The sequence below is a fragment of the Haliaeetus leucocephalus genome, unplaced genomic scaffold (genome assembly GCF_000737465.1).
Source record: "Haliaeetus leucocephalus isolate CR32 unplaced genomic scaffold, Haliaeetus_leucocephalus-4.0 Scaffold741, whole genome shotgun sequence".
Lineage (NCBI taxonomy): Eukaryota > Metazoa > Chordata > Aves > Accipitriformes > Accipitridae > Haliaeetus > Haliaeetus leucocephalus.
In genome coordinates this window covers 3734943-3748835 of record NW_010973177.1, presented here as the reverse complement: position 1 = coordinate 3748835, position 13893 = coordinate 3734943, and the positions used below count along the sequence as shown (strand labels likewise).

At 37.7% G+C, this 13893-nt stretch overlaps 1 protein-coding gene across 1 annotated transcript in view; it reads left to right on the top strand.

Annotated features, from left to right (window-relative positions):
- The window catches only part of LOC104840108 (chromosome unknown open reading frame, human C20orf194), a 138268-nt gene extending 124822 nt beyond the window's left edge, over positions 1 to 13446 (top strand). The window contains exons 31-39 of the mRNA XM_010580826.1: positions 871 to 908; positions 5825 to 5960; positions 6287 to 6373; positions 7479 to 7585; positions 8306 to 8380; positions 8539 to 8741; positions 10482 to 10547; positions 11181 to 11274; positions 12835 to 13446. Of these exons, the coding sequence (XP_010579128.1) occupies positions 871 to 908; positions 5825 to 5960; positions 6287 to 6373; positions 7479 to 7585; positions 8306 to 8380; positions 8539 to 8741; positions 10482 to 10547; positions 11181 to 11274; positions 12835 to 12947 (919 nt within the window). The 3' untranslated portion in view covers positions 12948 to 13446. The remainder of the gene's footprint in view (positions 1 to 870; positions 909 to 5824; positions 5961 to 6286; positions 6374 to 7478; positions 7586 to 8305; positions 8381 to 8538; positions 8742 to 10481; positions 10548 to 11180; positions 11275 to 12834) is intronic.
- The last annotated feature ends 447 nt before the right edge of the window (positions 13447 to 13893 follow it).

The window sequence follows — 13893 nt, the reverse complement described above, 5'->3', positions numbered from 1 at the left end:
AGTAGTATTTATAGCAGCAGTAGCCTGCAGTCCTTTGACTAACATTGTTTGTCTCTTGAAGTGCAGTAGCAATTGAAGGAAGAGGCATAGCCTATGCTGTAGACTATTTGTGTCTCGCTTTGAAGTTTCTTCTGATAAGAACTTACCAAGTAGCCATGTGCTGCCAATGACAAATCTTTCAGTTGGGAAGCTTTGGCAATTTCACTGTGCAAATCAAGAAGAGTGATTTTAATGTCTGACTTGAAACTTTTGCAGTCGTGAAAATCAGGACTCTTTCTTAAAATCTCAAAATTCATTACTGTAGAGATCTAGCTCTTTTGTAAGCCTAGGATGAAGCTCTTCCCTGTGTTGAATAGTAAGCCAGGGCAGGGGGGAGGTAGTTGAAAGGGCGCAGGTAAAGTACTCCCTTTACTCTAGAGGTTTTTTTTAATTGTCACTTGTCTGACACTATCAGAAATTGGTATGATATGTAGTACAGAAAGTATTATGTACATACAATCTTTCCATGAAGAGTTCCCACCATGTTTGGAAGACATAATTCTTTAGGGCAAACTTAAAATTCCTGTTGTTTACATAGGAATTAAAATAATATTGAAGCCTTTCTGTTTTCCTAGAATACAGAATAGATTGCGTATTAGACATTAGCTGTGAAATCCATTAAAGGATTAAAACCATCTACAAAACCAATTTGGGGGTAAGAACTCCTGAAAGACAAAACATATAGGGATGTTCCAGTTACATGGACTGAAGAAAGGAAACATGAAAATGGGTTGGATAGTAAGACTCTAGCTGTCAGTGTCCAAATGAATGTTAATGCTTTACCTAAATAATAATATCCATTCTTGATGTACAAACTTCTGGTTTTTCTAGGCTTCTTTTTCCCAAGTTCTTGGACCAGTGTTCACAAGGTATGTGTCACTTTTCTTGACTTTGAGCTCTACAGAACAAGTAGCTGAGCCATATGGCCAAATAAATACACTGTAAATGCATGTAGTCAAAGGATCATGATAAATTCTTCGAGGTAAGAACCATCTGTGCAGAAAAATCTCTCTTTGCCTACATTATTAAACACCATAGGTGCCTGGAGAAGATGTAAGAATATGGAGCATGATGTATTCTGGTTGTCCTCATCTGGAGGATAGGTTTTCCAGGACCATGAGTTAAACTGCTTACCATGAACTGTTGTAACTCGTGCTGTGTTGTAAATCTAGGAGCAAAATGGATTGGATATGAGTTCCATCCTCTTTTGGCAAGGCATGAGGAAATAGAGCTCTCATTTTTGCTATTTTAGAGAGGGAAAAATGAGCTGGTTCCCTTGTTCCCCATATTTTCTTCTTAATGCAGTGTGGAGGATCCTCGCAGGGTTCATTTGACACTGAAGCAGACAAAAAAGCTCACTTGCAGAAGAACTGTTTCTTACCTGTATATTCAGCTTTATATGCTGACTATGAAATGCATCACCCTCCTTGTCAGGCGTGGAGAGCAGCTGTTGGCATAAATGGGATACCATCCTTCCTGACTTACTATCAGCTGAGTTCTTTAAGTTTCAAGAGCAGAAGCAAATTCAGCTATAGCACCTTTACAGTTGTTTTTAACAATTGTATAGCTGATTTACAATGTTGAGACCAGTACATGGAGGGGGGTGTGTGTGTGTATATGAGAACAGATCTCTCCAGTCAGATAATCATCATTTTAGGCAGACTGTAAGCTCAACCTGAAATTAGGTAGACCAATGACAGTTGAGATTTTTTAAGTCGCTGTTGGACTGCAGTTACTGCAACGTGACGTTCTGATTTTTATGCTCATGTCTTCCCAAGTGAACTGCAGGACTGTAATTTTTGTGTTTGTATTTAAATGCAGTTGTCAGAGTAGGATGTTGCACTCTTCTTGCGGCTATTTAGACTCTGTGGAGTCTAAATACTCTGTAGAGTTTTTCTGCCAGAATTATGCCACCTCTTATTCATGTGTGGAGGGAGCCTAAAAAAATGAAATCCAAAAGAACGAGGTTGTGAACAAGCTGGAATGTAGGTGCTATTGTATAAATCACTATTTTATTCTTACTTGGAGAGAAATGTTGGTGCTACAAATCAGGGAACCAACCAATAGATAATTATCATGATTATAGCCATGGTTGAAATTGAAGAGAGCAGGAGAATGTTAAGAATTAAGAATATAACAAAGTATCAATAACTACTGAAAAGTTAAGAGTGCAAGCATGATTTTTTTTTTGATGACAGAATGAAAAAAAAAAACCCAAGAGGCTCAAAGCTATCGTTTTTTTTTAAAGTGCAGTTGTACAGACCTGATTGGGTGAGAATTTGTCATTGTTCAAGGAGGAACTAGAAAATGCATAGGACAAGTATAGGTAATTTTTCTATGGTTCAAACACTGAAAGAAGGAAAAATACCGGAGGTTAGAAGAATGTTCTTCTGGCAGTGAATTATTTCTGCATGTTGCAAGGTTTTGTCATCCAGTTTTCAGATATAAAATGTCACATTAGATAGCCTAGAGGTCTATTCCTGTAAAGCAAATTGTTTCACATGAATAGGGGCAATTCTTGTGTAAAAAGTTGTAAGAGGAAAAGTATGCTTTGAACTGAGATGTGGTACACTTAAACTTTGCAGACAAATGCAGAATTGTATCACATGTATAGTAGGGAATTTACTTCTGCATAACTGAGAATTCATTTCTGGTGCAACAATAGCAGTATTTAATGAGACATACACTTTGACAGATATTTGTCCTACTTTTTTTGTGTGTCATGTACCCCAATATTATTGTTTGTGTTACTGTGCCATCAGTGGGCCAAGACAGTGTCATACTGGGCGTTGTACAAATCTGAAAACAGAAACTTGCAATGAGGGTGTAAGAAAAGACAAGTATGGCTGTAGGCAAGTAGGAATTAATTAGACTTTTGGGTGGTTATCTTGTCCACATAACTATCTCGCAAATTTGGGGAGTGAGTAGGATTAGTCTTTTGCTGCTGCTTTCCAGGTCTCTTCTATTTTGCGGCTTTCTCTGTAACGAAGGGGTACCTATGCATGGTAGCAATGTGACATCGTATTATGAGTGACACTTTCTGTTTGGAAAGCCACAAGACTAAGAGAAACAGATCAGGATCAGGGAGAACTGATAAAGCCTGGAGTAGAGTGACCAACGTTAGCAGTTTTGCTTTGTCTCTCCCTTCCATACTTGTTTAAACTTTTCAAAAAAATCTTGCCACCATCCGTGTGCTGTAATTTACTTTTGTCTCACTCCTCCTAAATATGCCTTTTTTTTTCTTTCTTTTTCTTGCACAGAAGCTGTAAGATGACACCTTACTAGTCTAAGGGCACATTGGCATCTCTTGTGTTGTATATTAAATTGTTTTACAGATTAAGACATTGCTGTTGTTAAATACGCCCATTGTATGTTTGGGAGCAAAGAGGATCCATTATTTTTGTAAAGCATACGTATTTTTAATCTATCCCTCCTGTTTCTTTACTGCTTCTGTTGAACATGCTATTCCCCAGGCGGCAAGATTTTTTTCCTTTAGATGAGTGTATAAATAAGGAATTAAACAAAACTGGGTGGTCTTCAAAATGCAGTAGAAACAGAGATGGCAGTGGCAATTTAAATAGAAAAGGTCAAAATTATTTGTTACGAAAGCTATATAGGCATCTTCCAGTTCACAGAAAGCTATTTTTCTTCTGGTTTACATTGCCTGTCACTCAATTCAGAATCATGGACTGTTGCCTGCTAACCCAGGGCCAAATCTTGTGTGATACTGGCACTTACAAGATTTATGTATAGGTGTGTGCAGAGCCAAAGCTTGCAGGTTCCCCAGGCTCTGAGCAGTGTTCTGTTACTTCCAAGATTGCGTGGGAGTTTACAAGCAAGAATGACAGCTAGCGCCCGAAAGCTGTTCCCCTTGGACAAGCACAAATGAAGCGGAGATTGATGGAGAAAGAGTATGGGTGATGAACATGAGACAAGATGCATAGGTTTCTGATTTGCTAGGTATTTTATTCCTTGAATCTTTTTCTTAACTTTAAGCTTTGCCAGCTTAGTCCCTGACAAATACCTATTTTCTCCAAGGCATCGTGCTTCTAACTGTAATATATGCTTCGTAGCATTTATGTTATGCAGCCTTTTTATTGTTCTGTGCCAACTTCACAGAAAGTATAACTATGTTTTTAATTAAACTTGACTTTTAAATCAATATCAAGTTTGGGCATATGAAGAAAAAAAACCCACTGCGTGTGTAGCACACCCACAGTGTGGTGGTTGTTGATTAGCTTATTCATAGTTTTCATCTTAATTGCATGATCTACATAATAATTTCAAGCATGCGTGTGACTTAAATTTCTAAGTATGCTTGCTGCTCTTCCCCCTCCCCCTATCTCTCTCAAGAGCAACTGTGTATTGGAGAAAACTTAGATGTTTCTGAAATTGGAGTGGAAACTTCTGTGGGAGATTAAAAAAAGAGAAATACTAATGATGAAAATTTGCTTGGGCTATTGCTAAAATTCTAGCTTGAAAGGGTCAGTGATGCAAGTAACAGTGACTGGGAGCATTTGGTATAGAAATTTCTGTGTAAAGAAGCCTCTGCAAGGATTAGTGTACTTTAATGACTTCTGTAAAGATCAGGAATAGCTGTAAGCAGCAGATCACGGTGTGAGCTTCGTTACATACTCTGCTTTAAATAGTGATGGGTTGGAGGAAGGGCAAATGCATCCTGGTTCAATTGTTCATGGATATTCGAGAGTTTACTGTTCTGTCTTACACCCTACTTGTAGTTACGGGAAAGTGTCTGAAATGAGCTGCACGCCTTGTGCAAAGAAATTCCATTCTGTACACATTTTGGACAATACTGACATCCTAGGGAGTCCTAAAGAGTTGGCACTGCAATCTCTTTGAGGAACTGGGCTGAAATTCATTCTGATATACCACCTTCTTGATATAAGTGGAAAGCAGAGGCTCTATAACACTGAAATTAGTTGGATAAGTGCAATATGTCATCATTTCCTAAATGAGAACTCTTCCTGTACGCAAGGCTTGATGGCTGTGATCTTTGGTGTGTAATTTCTGATCACCTTCAGAGGCAGCATCTGCAGTAGCAGCAGTTGGTTGACTTATACCTGGCAAGACAGCAGGTATAACATAAAGACTGTGTTGCCATCTTCAAATCTTGGGAAGTTTTTGCTTAAGAAGAGTAACCATGTCTTCAATGAAATTGGTGGCACTAGGTGCAAGGTGAAGGGGTACTGTTAAGTCTGAAAAAGGAATCACTTTTCTGGTCACACAGTGGAGTCTTTTTGGGAATTGGGGCTCGGGACAAATAGTTATCCCATTGTTTTTCTCTGTTACTGTTTTTGATGCCTTGTGGGTTCAGGCTTGCTGTCTGAATACCATTTTGGGTCTGTCTCTACAAACAGAGATAAAAAAAACCCAAACCCTTCTCTTGTTTTTAGAAGTGACAACTGTCAGGGTCCAAAATACTGTCTTTTAGCTGTTTAGTCTATCTTTCTACACATTGAATTTGCCAAGAGGCTTTAAATATTAGTGTTTTTTATTAAACTAGTCCTTCTTAAATTGATTCTCCAATGAATTTATTCTTCTAATTAATTGATTCTTTTGATTAATTGAGTCTAAATTGCTTCTGTTAGATGAAAGGTTCCTTGCTTGGGGTATTTTTGTTGTTGCTTTTTTTTCTCTTTAACAACTTTAATGTAGTGAGATCGAAGGAAAATAAGAGAAGAATGGCTGTTATATCACTTAATAGTTTATTAGTCACTGTTGCATGCCTGACTTCTGTAAACTATCCTCTGATTTCCTTACACAGGACTAGTGAGTAACGTGGTTTTCACAAGTCATGCTACAGAGCAGAAGCATCCACTCCTTAGGCAATTGCAGAGCCTTATCCGAGCGGCAAATCCTGCTGTTTCATTCATCTTGGCAGAAAATGGAGTTGTAACTAGGTAACATTAATCACTGTCTAGTATTTGTCACTTTTGGCACTTCTCTTGTTTTACTTTGGTAACTTGTACAAAGGAGATGAGATTTTTCTTAATTGCTTATCATGCAAAAGGCATCTTCCCTTTACATTTGTGGTCATATAAATGTAGGGATTAGGAAATGTATGGTTTTGTTTGCAGGGTATGACTTACGTTACTGTCATACTAAGGGAAAAATACTCTTAATTTTACTGTGACTAACACATTCAGTTTTATGTAAGTAGCATACAGATAGTGGCCATTTTATTGAACTTACAAAATTAAAAATCTTCCTCTTTATCTCTTTATAGGAATGAGGATATTGAATTAATTCTCTCAGAAAGCAGTTTTTCAAATCCTCAGATGATGAGAGCACGATATTTAATGTATCCTGGCTGGCAAGTATCTAGACTGAGAAATTTTAAAACTATTTTTCTAATTAACTTGAAGATTAAGAAGTCTCACTAACTTAATTTATGTTTTTTTTTTTTCAAGACTACTCATTTGGAACAGGCAATTGCTTTGTAAATCATTTTTAAAAGAGCTGATGAGTATTCTTAGTAGATACATGATTGCTGTGCTTTTATGGGGAAAAAGATCCTTTCTGGACACTATTTAAATCAATGGCAAGATTCCTGTTGCTTTTCAGAAGAATAGAAAAGAACCCTCTGGGAATAAGCTGGGAAGGATTGGGATGGGTGAGGTCAATAATGACTAGAGTAATTTCATTCTGACAGCTATTCAGCCTTACTGGAATGAACTTGCTATGTCAGTCTAGCTATTAGCAGAACAATTATTCATAAAAACCAGCAACCTTATTGACAGTCTTGGCAGAGGCTAAGGGCACAATAATACATGGTACCAAGCTTTCCATTTAATGCTGAGTGATATTTTTCATGGTTCAGAGTTCTTTACACATCTTGTTGCAGTTATCTGTGCTGCACCTATTTGGCAGAAAATGTAAACCTGTCAGCCATTATAACTCCTGGCTGACTGTTTCCTAGTTAGGTTTGGAAGCACGATTTATTTACCATGCCTTGCCAGCCCTGTATGTATGTATATCTTTTTATTCATAATTTTTGCTCTAAATTGGATGCAAGTAAGGCTCCTGAAGTAAACTGGCACAAAGCTTGGGATGTCAGAGCTGCTTGTCGATTGTGTGGAGCCAAAGGGAGAGAGAGAAAGCAGGAAAAGAACATATTTAAAACTCTTGGACAACTGTTAATCTATTTGATGATAGTATGCAAGAATACTATGTAGATAGTATGCAAGAAGAAAAAATTGCAGCAGGAAGAGCATCAAAACGAGTCCCGAGCGCTTTGAAAAACCCCTAGTACTGCTAATATCACATTTTCATGGATGTCTTAGAGAAGAAAGCTTCATATGAGCAAGGCTTACCTGTGGTGAAATAATACATGTTCCTTTTAAGAAGTCTGTTAGATGAAAAACACAAGTGCATGTGTTTTCTGTATGTTGAAGGGGTGTGTGTGTTTTTGTCTTAAGGTATGAAGGCAAATATGGAGCTGGGTCTTTCTTCCCTCCAATGGTTCAGATCTGTGTATGGTTTAATCGTCCTCTAGAAAAAACACGATTTGTGACCAAATGTAAAGGTACAAATGAACTTTGACTGACTTGATTTAAATCCAAGTTTGAAATACTGGGGAATAGAGAGGAAGGCAGGCACTGACGTAGCACAGTTATTTAATTACTGCTGAAGTAAACTTTTAATTGAAAATTCAGCTTTTCTTCCTTAAAGTACAGTAAATTATTTTCTTAGGTGTCTGCTCTGGAAAATTGACCCATGATTTTGTTCAGATTAAAATCTATTTTAATTTTCTGTTTCTAGAGACTGAGACACTTACTTTCATATGTTTGCTTTTTATTTTATGTTTAATTTTACTTAGTAGTGTCGAAATTAGAGTTTATAAGTAACCATCAGCTTCTACTTTTTATGCTAAATAATTCTTTGTAGTTATTAGAAAATAGGCTCAGCTCTGTGTTAGGCTACTAGAGTAGATATATAATCATGCCTTTGCTTCTTTCCTTAGCAAAACAGTGTTAAGGAGCACCATTTTACTTTCCACACACACTGTAAGCGTTCATTATGCCAAACACATGTTATTTCCCACGTACCCCATAGCAAAGAAATGAGAACATATAGAAATGTTATGTAGTGGGGCTCTGGGGGACACTGCAGCTTTTCCCCCTGCAGCTTTTCCCCCTGAAGCACTAGGATGTGGATTAGAGACCTGTAGCATAGGTCTGACCAGAATTACACCAAGGAGAAGAAAAATACGTGAGATAATCTATTTGTCTTCTATTTCGAACAGCGATTAAGTCATTGCTCAAGCCAAGTCCTTTTTCTGGAAACATTTATCACATCATGGGCAAAGTTAAGTTTTCAGGTAAGGGCAAATTACTGTTTACACGTTGTCTTGTGATGGCAGTGCATGTACGTGTATTTGAAAACTTTATGTACTGTATTCTGTCTACACCAATGTGTTGATGTTAATTAGATTAGTGATTATCAGGACATTTCTTTCTTCCATCTTCTCCTTTTTAGATTCTGATAAAGTGATTGAAGTCTGTCACAACACGTCATCTAACTCACTGAGCCTTGTGCCTGTTCAGGAGGGGCCAAATCCTCCTGACTCAAGAAGCGATAACAGAGATTGCAGCAGTCAACAGGAGTGCTTCCTTGTGTTCATTGGCTGCTCTCTTAAGGAAGAGGATATAAAAGACTGGCTCAGAGAAACCGCAAAACAGGTTCGTGGGCATGTTTATTTTTGTTCAGTGTGATGTGTTTGGCATTTCTTAACAACAAAAGGAGGAATCCGAGTGTCTCGATGAAACTTTTTTTTAATCTCCTTTCTCTTCTACCAAGGTATTAGCATTCCAGGATGTAAATGTATTTCAGAAAGAGGACTAACAGTTTGCAAATGTGTATTGTAATTTGTGTATTGTTTTAATATCTGCTACAGCTTATTCATCGATTGATCTGCTCTTGAATGCCTAAGCAAGTGGAGTATGTCCAGAATAAACACAAGATGATTTAGCGGAGACATGATTGCCAAAAGCTAAAGCGTAGTATGAAATAAATCTTCTTGAAGTACCTGAATGGTGCAAAGCTGAAAACTTGTTTTGATTCACTAAATTAAACCTCCTTGGAAGTAATCCACTGAAACGGAGGGTATAGTTTTTTTCATTTTGTCTTGATTAATTTGTCAACTGTGCAGCTGTGTAAGGCTTTATGTATTTCTGCATGGCTAACGTACCTATGCAGTAGAAGCTGGAGCAGGGAACAGGGACTATGTACATCGTAAAGGCCTAGAAGACACATTCTGCACTTTTGGTGTCTTACTAACTTCACACGGTGACTGGCATGACCTGACCAGGAGTGCGGGACAAGATGGTTCCCTGCTACATAACCAAGTAATACCAGCAAGTATTACTTTTGCCAGGCTGCACATCAAGGTCTTAGGAAGTGAGTCTTGAGGCTTGATGGAGAAATATACTTGGACAGAAACTGTTCAACCGTACAAATTGCTTATTTTAGCACTCTAGTTGGAACCTAAGCCTATAGTTGTGCCCTTTCGTGATGCCCGTTTTGGAACATTTTTTAGTTAAAAATACTCGTGGTTACTTCTTCATAGCTTAGGATTTGCATAGTATCTCTAAAAAGCTGTGTAGGAAGGGAAAAAAGTTTCCTGCAGACCGTTGTTGGAGCTGTTTCTAAGGATCTTCAGGTTCTTACCTCTGTTCTAGCAGGTTGTGTTACTTCAGGGAAGTATACATTTTCTGTGATCATATCTCATGCTCTGTATGATTCACATGGATAATATATGGAGACACATGCTTTTGACATGTAAGAAAGCACTCTATGGAATTATGTTTTAATTTTATGAAAACTTGGAATTTAAATGCTATCTCAAGTGTGGAGTGCTTCCTCTTTCAGGGGTTCAAGACTACAAGTAGTCTTTGTACAGTCTCACTAGTCATGGCTAATTTAGGGTTTCAGATAGTTCTGACAGTTATTGCATGCTGCGTGAAAGAAATTAATTATAAAACTTTTCAGACTAAAATCTAGATGGTTTTTCGGTTCCTGTGCCAGTTTTCTTCGGTTTTTTGCAGTAAAGCTGTATTTAAATTGTATTGTTTGAAGTACTTTCAGAATTTGTCATTTCTAATGATGCTTTATGTAAGATCACTTAACTTTTACTTTTGTTTTCAGAACATAGTTGTGAGTGCTTTAATATAATTGAATAATTCTGTCTAGAAATTAATTTTTAAAATACATGCTTCTAAAAGGAGTACTTTTGTGCTGGGCTTGAGCATGATAGCATGTGATCATAGATTTCGCTACCGTTATCCACATTTTCAAGAAAAGAACTTTTCTGTTTTGTGGTATGGGTTGGGTTTTTTTGTTTTGGTTTTTTTTTTAAACTAAACTGTAGTATCACATTGTCACTCAGTAGGTTTATAACTGGGGTCTAATTCTTCATACAGAAACCTCAGAGGAAAGCCCTGAAAACCAGAGGAATGCTAACCCTTCAGGAAATAAAAAACATTCACGTAAGTAGAAGCAATTAATAGCAAGCTCTTTTTTTCGGCTGATTTTCTTAAATATCCATTTGTATGATAGAGCGCCTCCCATACCTGCCATAACAAGTGTGCTGAGTGCTAAATTATTATGGCACTTACTGTCTTTGGATATACTTGAAACACAACTGAGGCTGTCCAGGAGGGATTTGAGATATAAATCTTGGTGTTAGCTCTGAGAAGTAGGGGGAGGTGTAAGGTGTTGGACGAGCATACGCTTTTGGTTACCGTAACGGTCTTTCCCCGTCTTATCTCCCTGTTCTGTGCTGTCCAGGTTGTCACGTGCAAATTAGGATCCCAAATGCCTAATCCTGCCCTCATCAACTACCTTTAGGTTGTAAGTGCTGTCTCTGGAGTTGGGTTCCTTAGAGTTTGGCATGGCTATGATTAGTGTTGCTGTACCTAACTCCCCTAGTCCATATGGGTGTCATTTATCATACTGTTTTTTCAGAGTGCTCCTTTATAGCCAGGAGACGTACCTTCCTCCCTGGCTGTTAAGTTCACCAGAAGGAATTCTTCTTTTATCTATTTAAGTTTGTTAGGACCGTCTCTAAGCAGTTTTGAGTTTTAAATGTTTAATGTACAGTATATTCTTTCTTAATGTAGGTGAAACGCCACTTGGATCCACTTCCAGCTGGTTATTTTTACAACGGGACTCAATTTGTGAATTTTTTTGGTGACAAAATGGATTACCATCCATGTATCCTTTAAAATGTGGGGGTTTTTGGTGAAGGTTTTAGGTAGACAAGAGGCTATGCAAATCTGAAATGTAGACTGTCAAAGCGAATGATACGGTGAAGAGCCAGTTTGATTTTCAGGTGGTAATATGAAGTGAAAAGTTTTGTTCCTGAAATCTGTGCGTGGCTACTTGCCATTTAAAGCTTACTGTTAAAACACTTTTTCAGATATATGATCTAAGAAGCAGAATAGAACCAACAAATCAATCCCAAAACTGTACATTGAGCTCACGCAGAGAATAATTTATGGACCACAGCTTGTCAAAGAAATATTTTTCAAACCAAATAGTGCTGTAGTATTGCTTCATGCCTGGTCATGACTGATAAAACTTACAAATGAATATAATTTTGTGTGCATGCATGTACGTGCACACACTAAAGTAAAAATAATCAGAGTTGTTTTAGGTTTTACTACAGTATCCTTTTTTCTGCCGCATATTTTGCAGTGAAGCTGATATTAAATGATTGCTCTCATTTTGTATCTTGGTATGAGAAAAAACCTTACTGGATGCAAAGCAGTAGTATGAACAGGTTGTTCAGAATTAGGTGTGGATGTGCATTTTTTGTAATCACTTTTTAAACTCACTTAAGCAAGTAAAACCTTATTTTAAAACTACTTCAGCTTGCAAGCAGTATGATTTACTTACCAAACTGTGGCATATACACATTTGTAAATGCACTGTCCTTGCTGGTCTTGTTTGGTGTCAGTTTACAGAACATGAACTAGAGCTGAAGTAGGATCGTCTGGATTTCTTTCCAAAAATTCCTTTTATTTTTTATTTTAAACCTGATCATATTTTTGTCTTTGGCAAGAAATGCCAGAGTAATACTAATTTTCTAGTGTATTCCTGTTCTCCTTTCCTGTTTTCATAACTTTCTATTGTTTTTGTCCTTGTTTTATTACCAAAATTTCAAATTTGGGTTTATATTCCCAGTTTACTTTTTCACTTCAACAAAGTTTACAAAAATCCAAGTGGGTTCTATGATTCTGTTTTGGAATAAGAACAAACAGTTATTTTCTATGCCCTATGGGACAACTTTAAAATTTTAAACCAGCAGACTTCTGTCTGCAGGTTAAGCTCCTAGTTATGGTATACTGGCAGAAAATAGCCTAACAGCAAACTTGGACTCCAATATTCACTGGATCTTTACTCCGTCACCATCTTGGTGTCTGGCAATAAAATATACAGGTACTGGTTAACCACTTTTGGATGATCTGAATTTTTGGCGGTTTTTTAGACTCCCACTTAACCAAAATAGCTGTAAACATCTGCAAACCTGCTGTAGTTTTGCTGTTCTTATATTCTTCCTCTTGACTGGGAAATGTCTATTGTGCAACTCCTTTATTCCTGAGTAATACAGAGTAGCTGTGGTTAGGTCTGACTGCAGGACTCTGCGAAGGTAATATATTGAATTTCTGCTTTCAGTAAGTGTCCCTGAACTGGCACATCCTTCAGACCTGTATGTTCTTTTCTAATGAATGCTATTTGCACAAAAGTTTTTCCTTAGTTTTTCAAAATCAGTAATGGACCAATTCATGAATGATTACTTGGAAGAAGCCAACAGGGAAATAGAGAAGTACAACAGAGAACTAGAAGAACAAGAGTATCACGATCTCTTTGAGCAGAAGACATAAACACATGTGTTCTGTGCATTTCTGAACCACCGTCAGTAACCAAAAATGCTGTTGTCCTTGCTGGTTAACTAGAAAATTTCAGCACTCCTTTTAAAACTAAAAGATCATTCCTGTAAGGTTGGCATTTTAATATGGTAACTGCTTAGCTGTTTGTACTGTCAGGTTTGCTTCCACTTCACCTTAATTCCAGACTGTAAAAAGCATCACCTGGAATCTCTGGCTAGTAGTGGAAACTTATTTAAAGAAATAAGAAGAAAAGAAGCAAAACTGTATTTCCTAGTAGATCAGAATGTAATCATGGAATTGGTCTGTCGTGCAGATAATCAAACCACTTTAATCTCTGGGTGTCCCTTGAAACTTGTTGCACAAGAGCATTGATGAGCAGTGGTATACTTTAGTACGTGGGATTGGGGGATGTTCCTAAAGCGAGAAATGGGGGAACATTTAAAAAACTCGGAAGAGTACCTCATCCTACAGCTGTTAGGGTGTTCCCAAAGCGAGAAATGGGGGAACGATTAAAAAAAACTCAGAAGAGTACCTCATCCTGCAGCTGTTAGGGTGTTCCCAAAGCGAGAAATGGGGGAACAATTAAAAAACTCGGAAGAGTACCTAATCCCACTGCTGTTAGGTGTTCCCAAAACGAGAAATGGGGGAACAATTAAAAAACTCGGAAGAGTACCTAATCCTACTGCTGTTAGGGTGTTCCCAAAGTGAGAAATGGGGGAACAATTAAAAAACTCGGAAGAGTACCAAATCCCACTGCTGTTAGGGTGTTCCCAAAGCGAGAAATGGGGGAACAATTAAAAAGCTCAGAAGAATACCTAATCCTAGTGCTGTTAGGGTGTTCCCAAAGCGAGAAATTGGGGAACACTTAGGCATCTGCATTTTTCTGAGGGGACAGTATGTCTCATAACCTCTGCACAGTTTGAATCTGCAGTCAAAATTT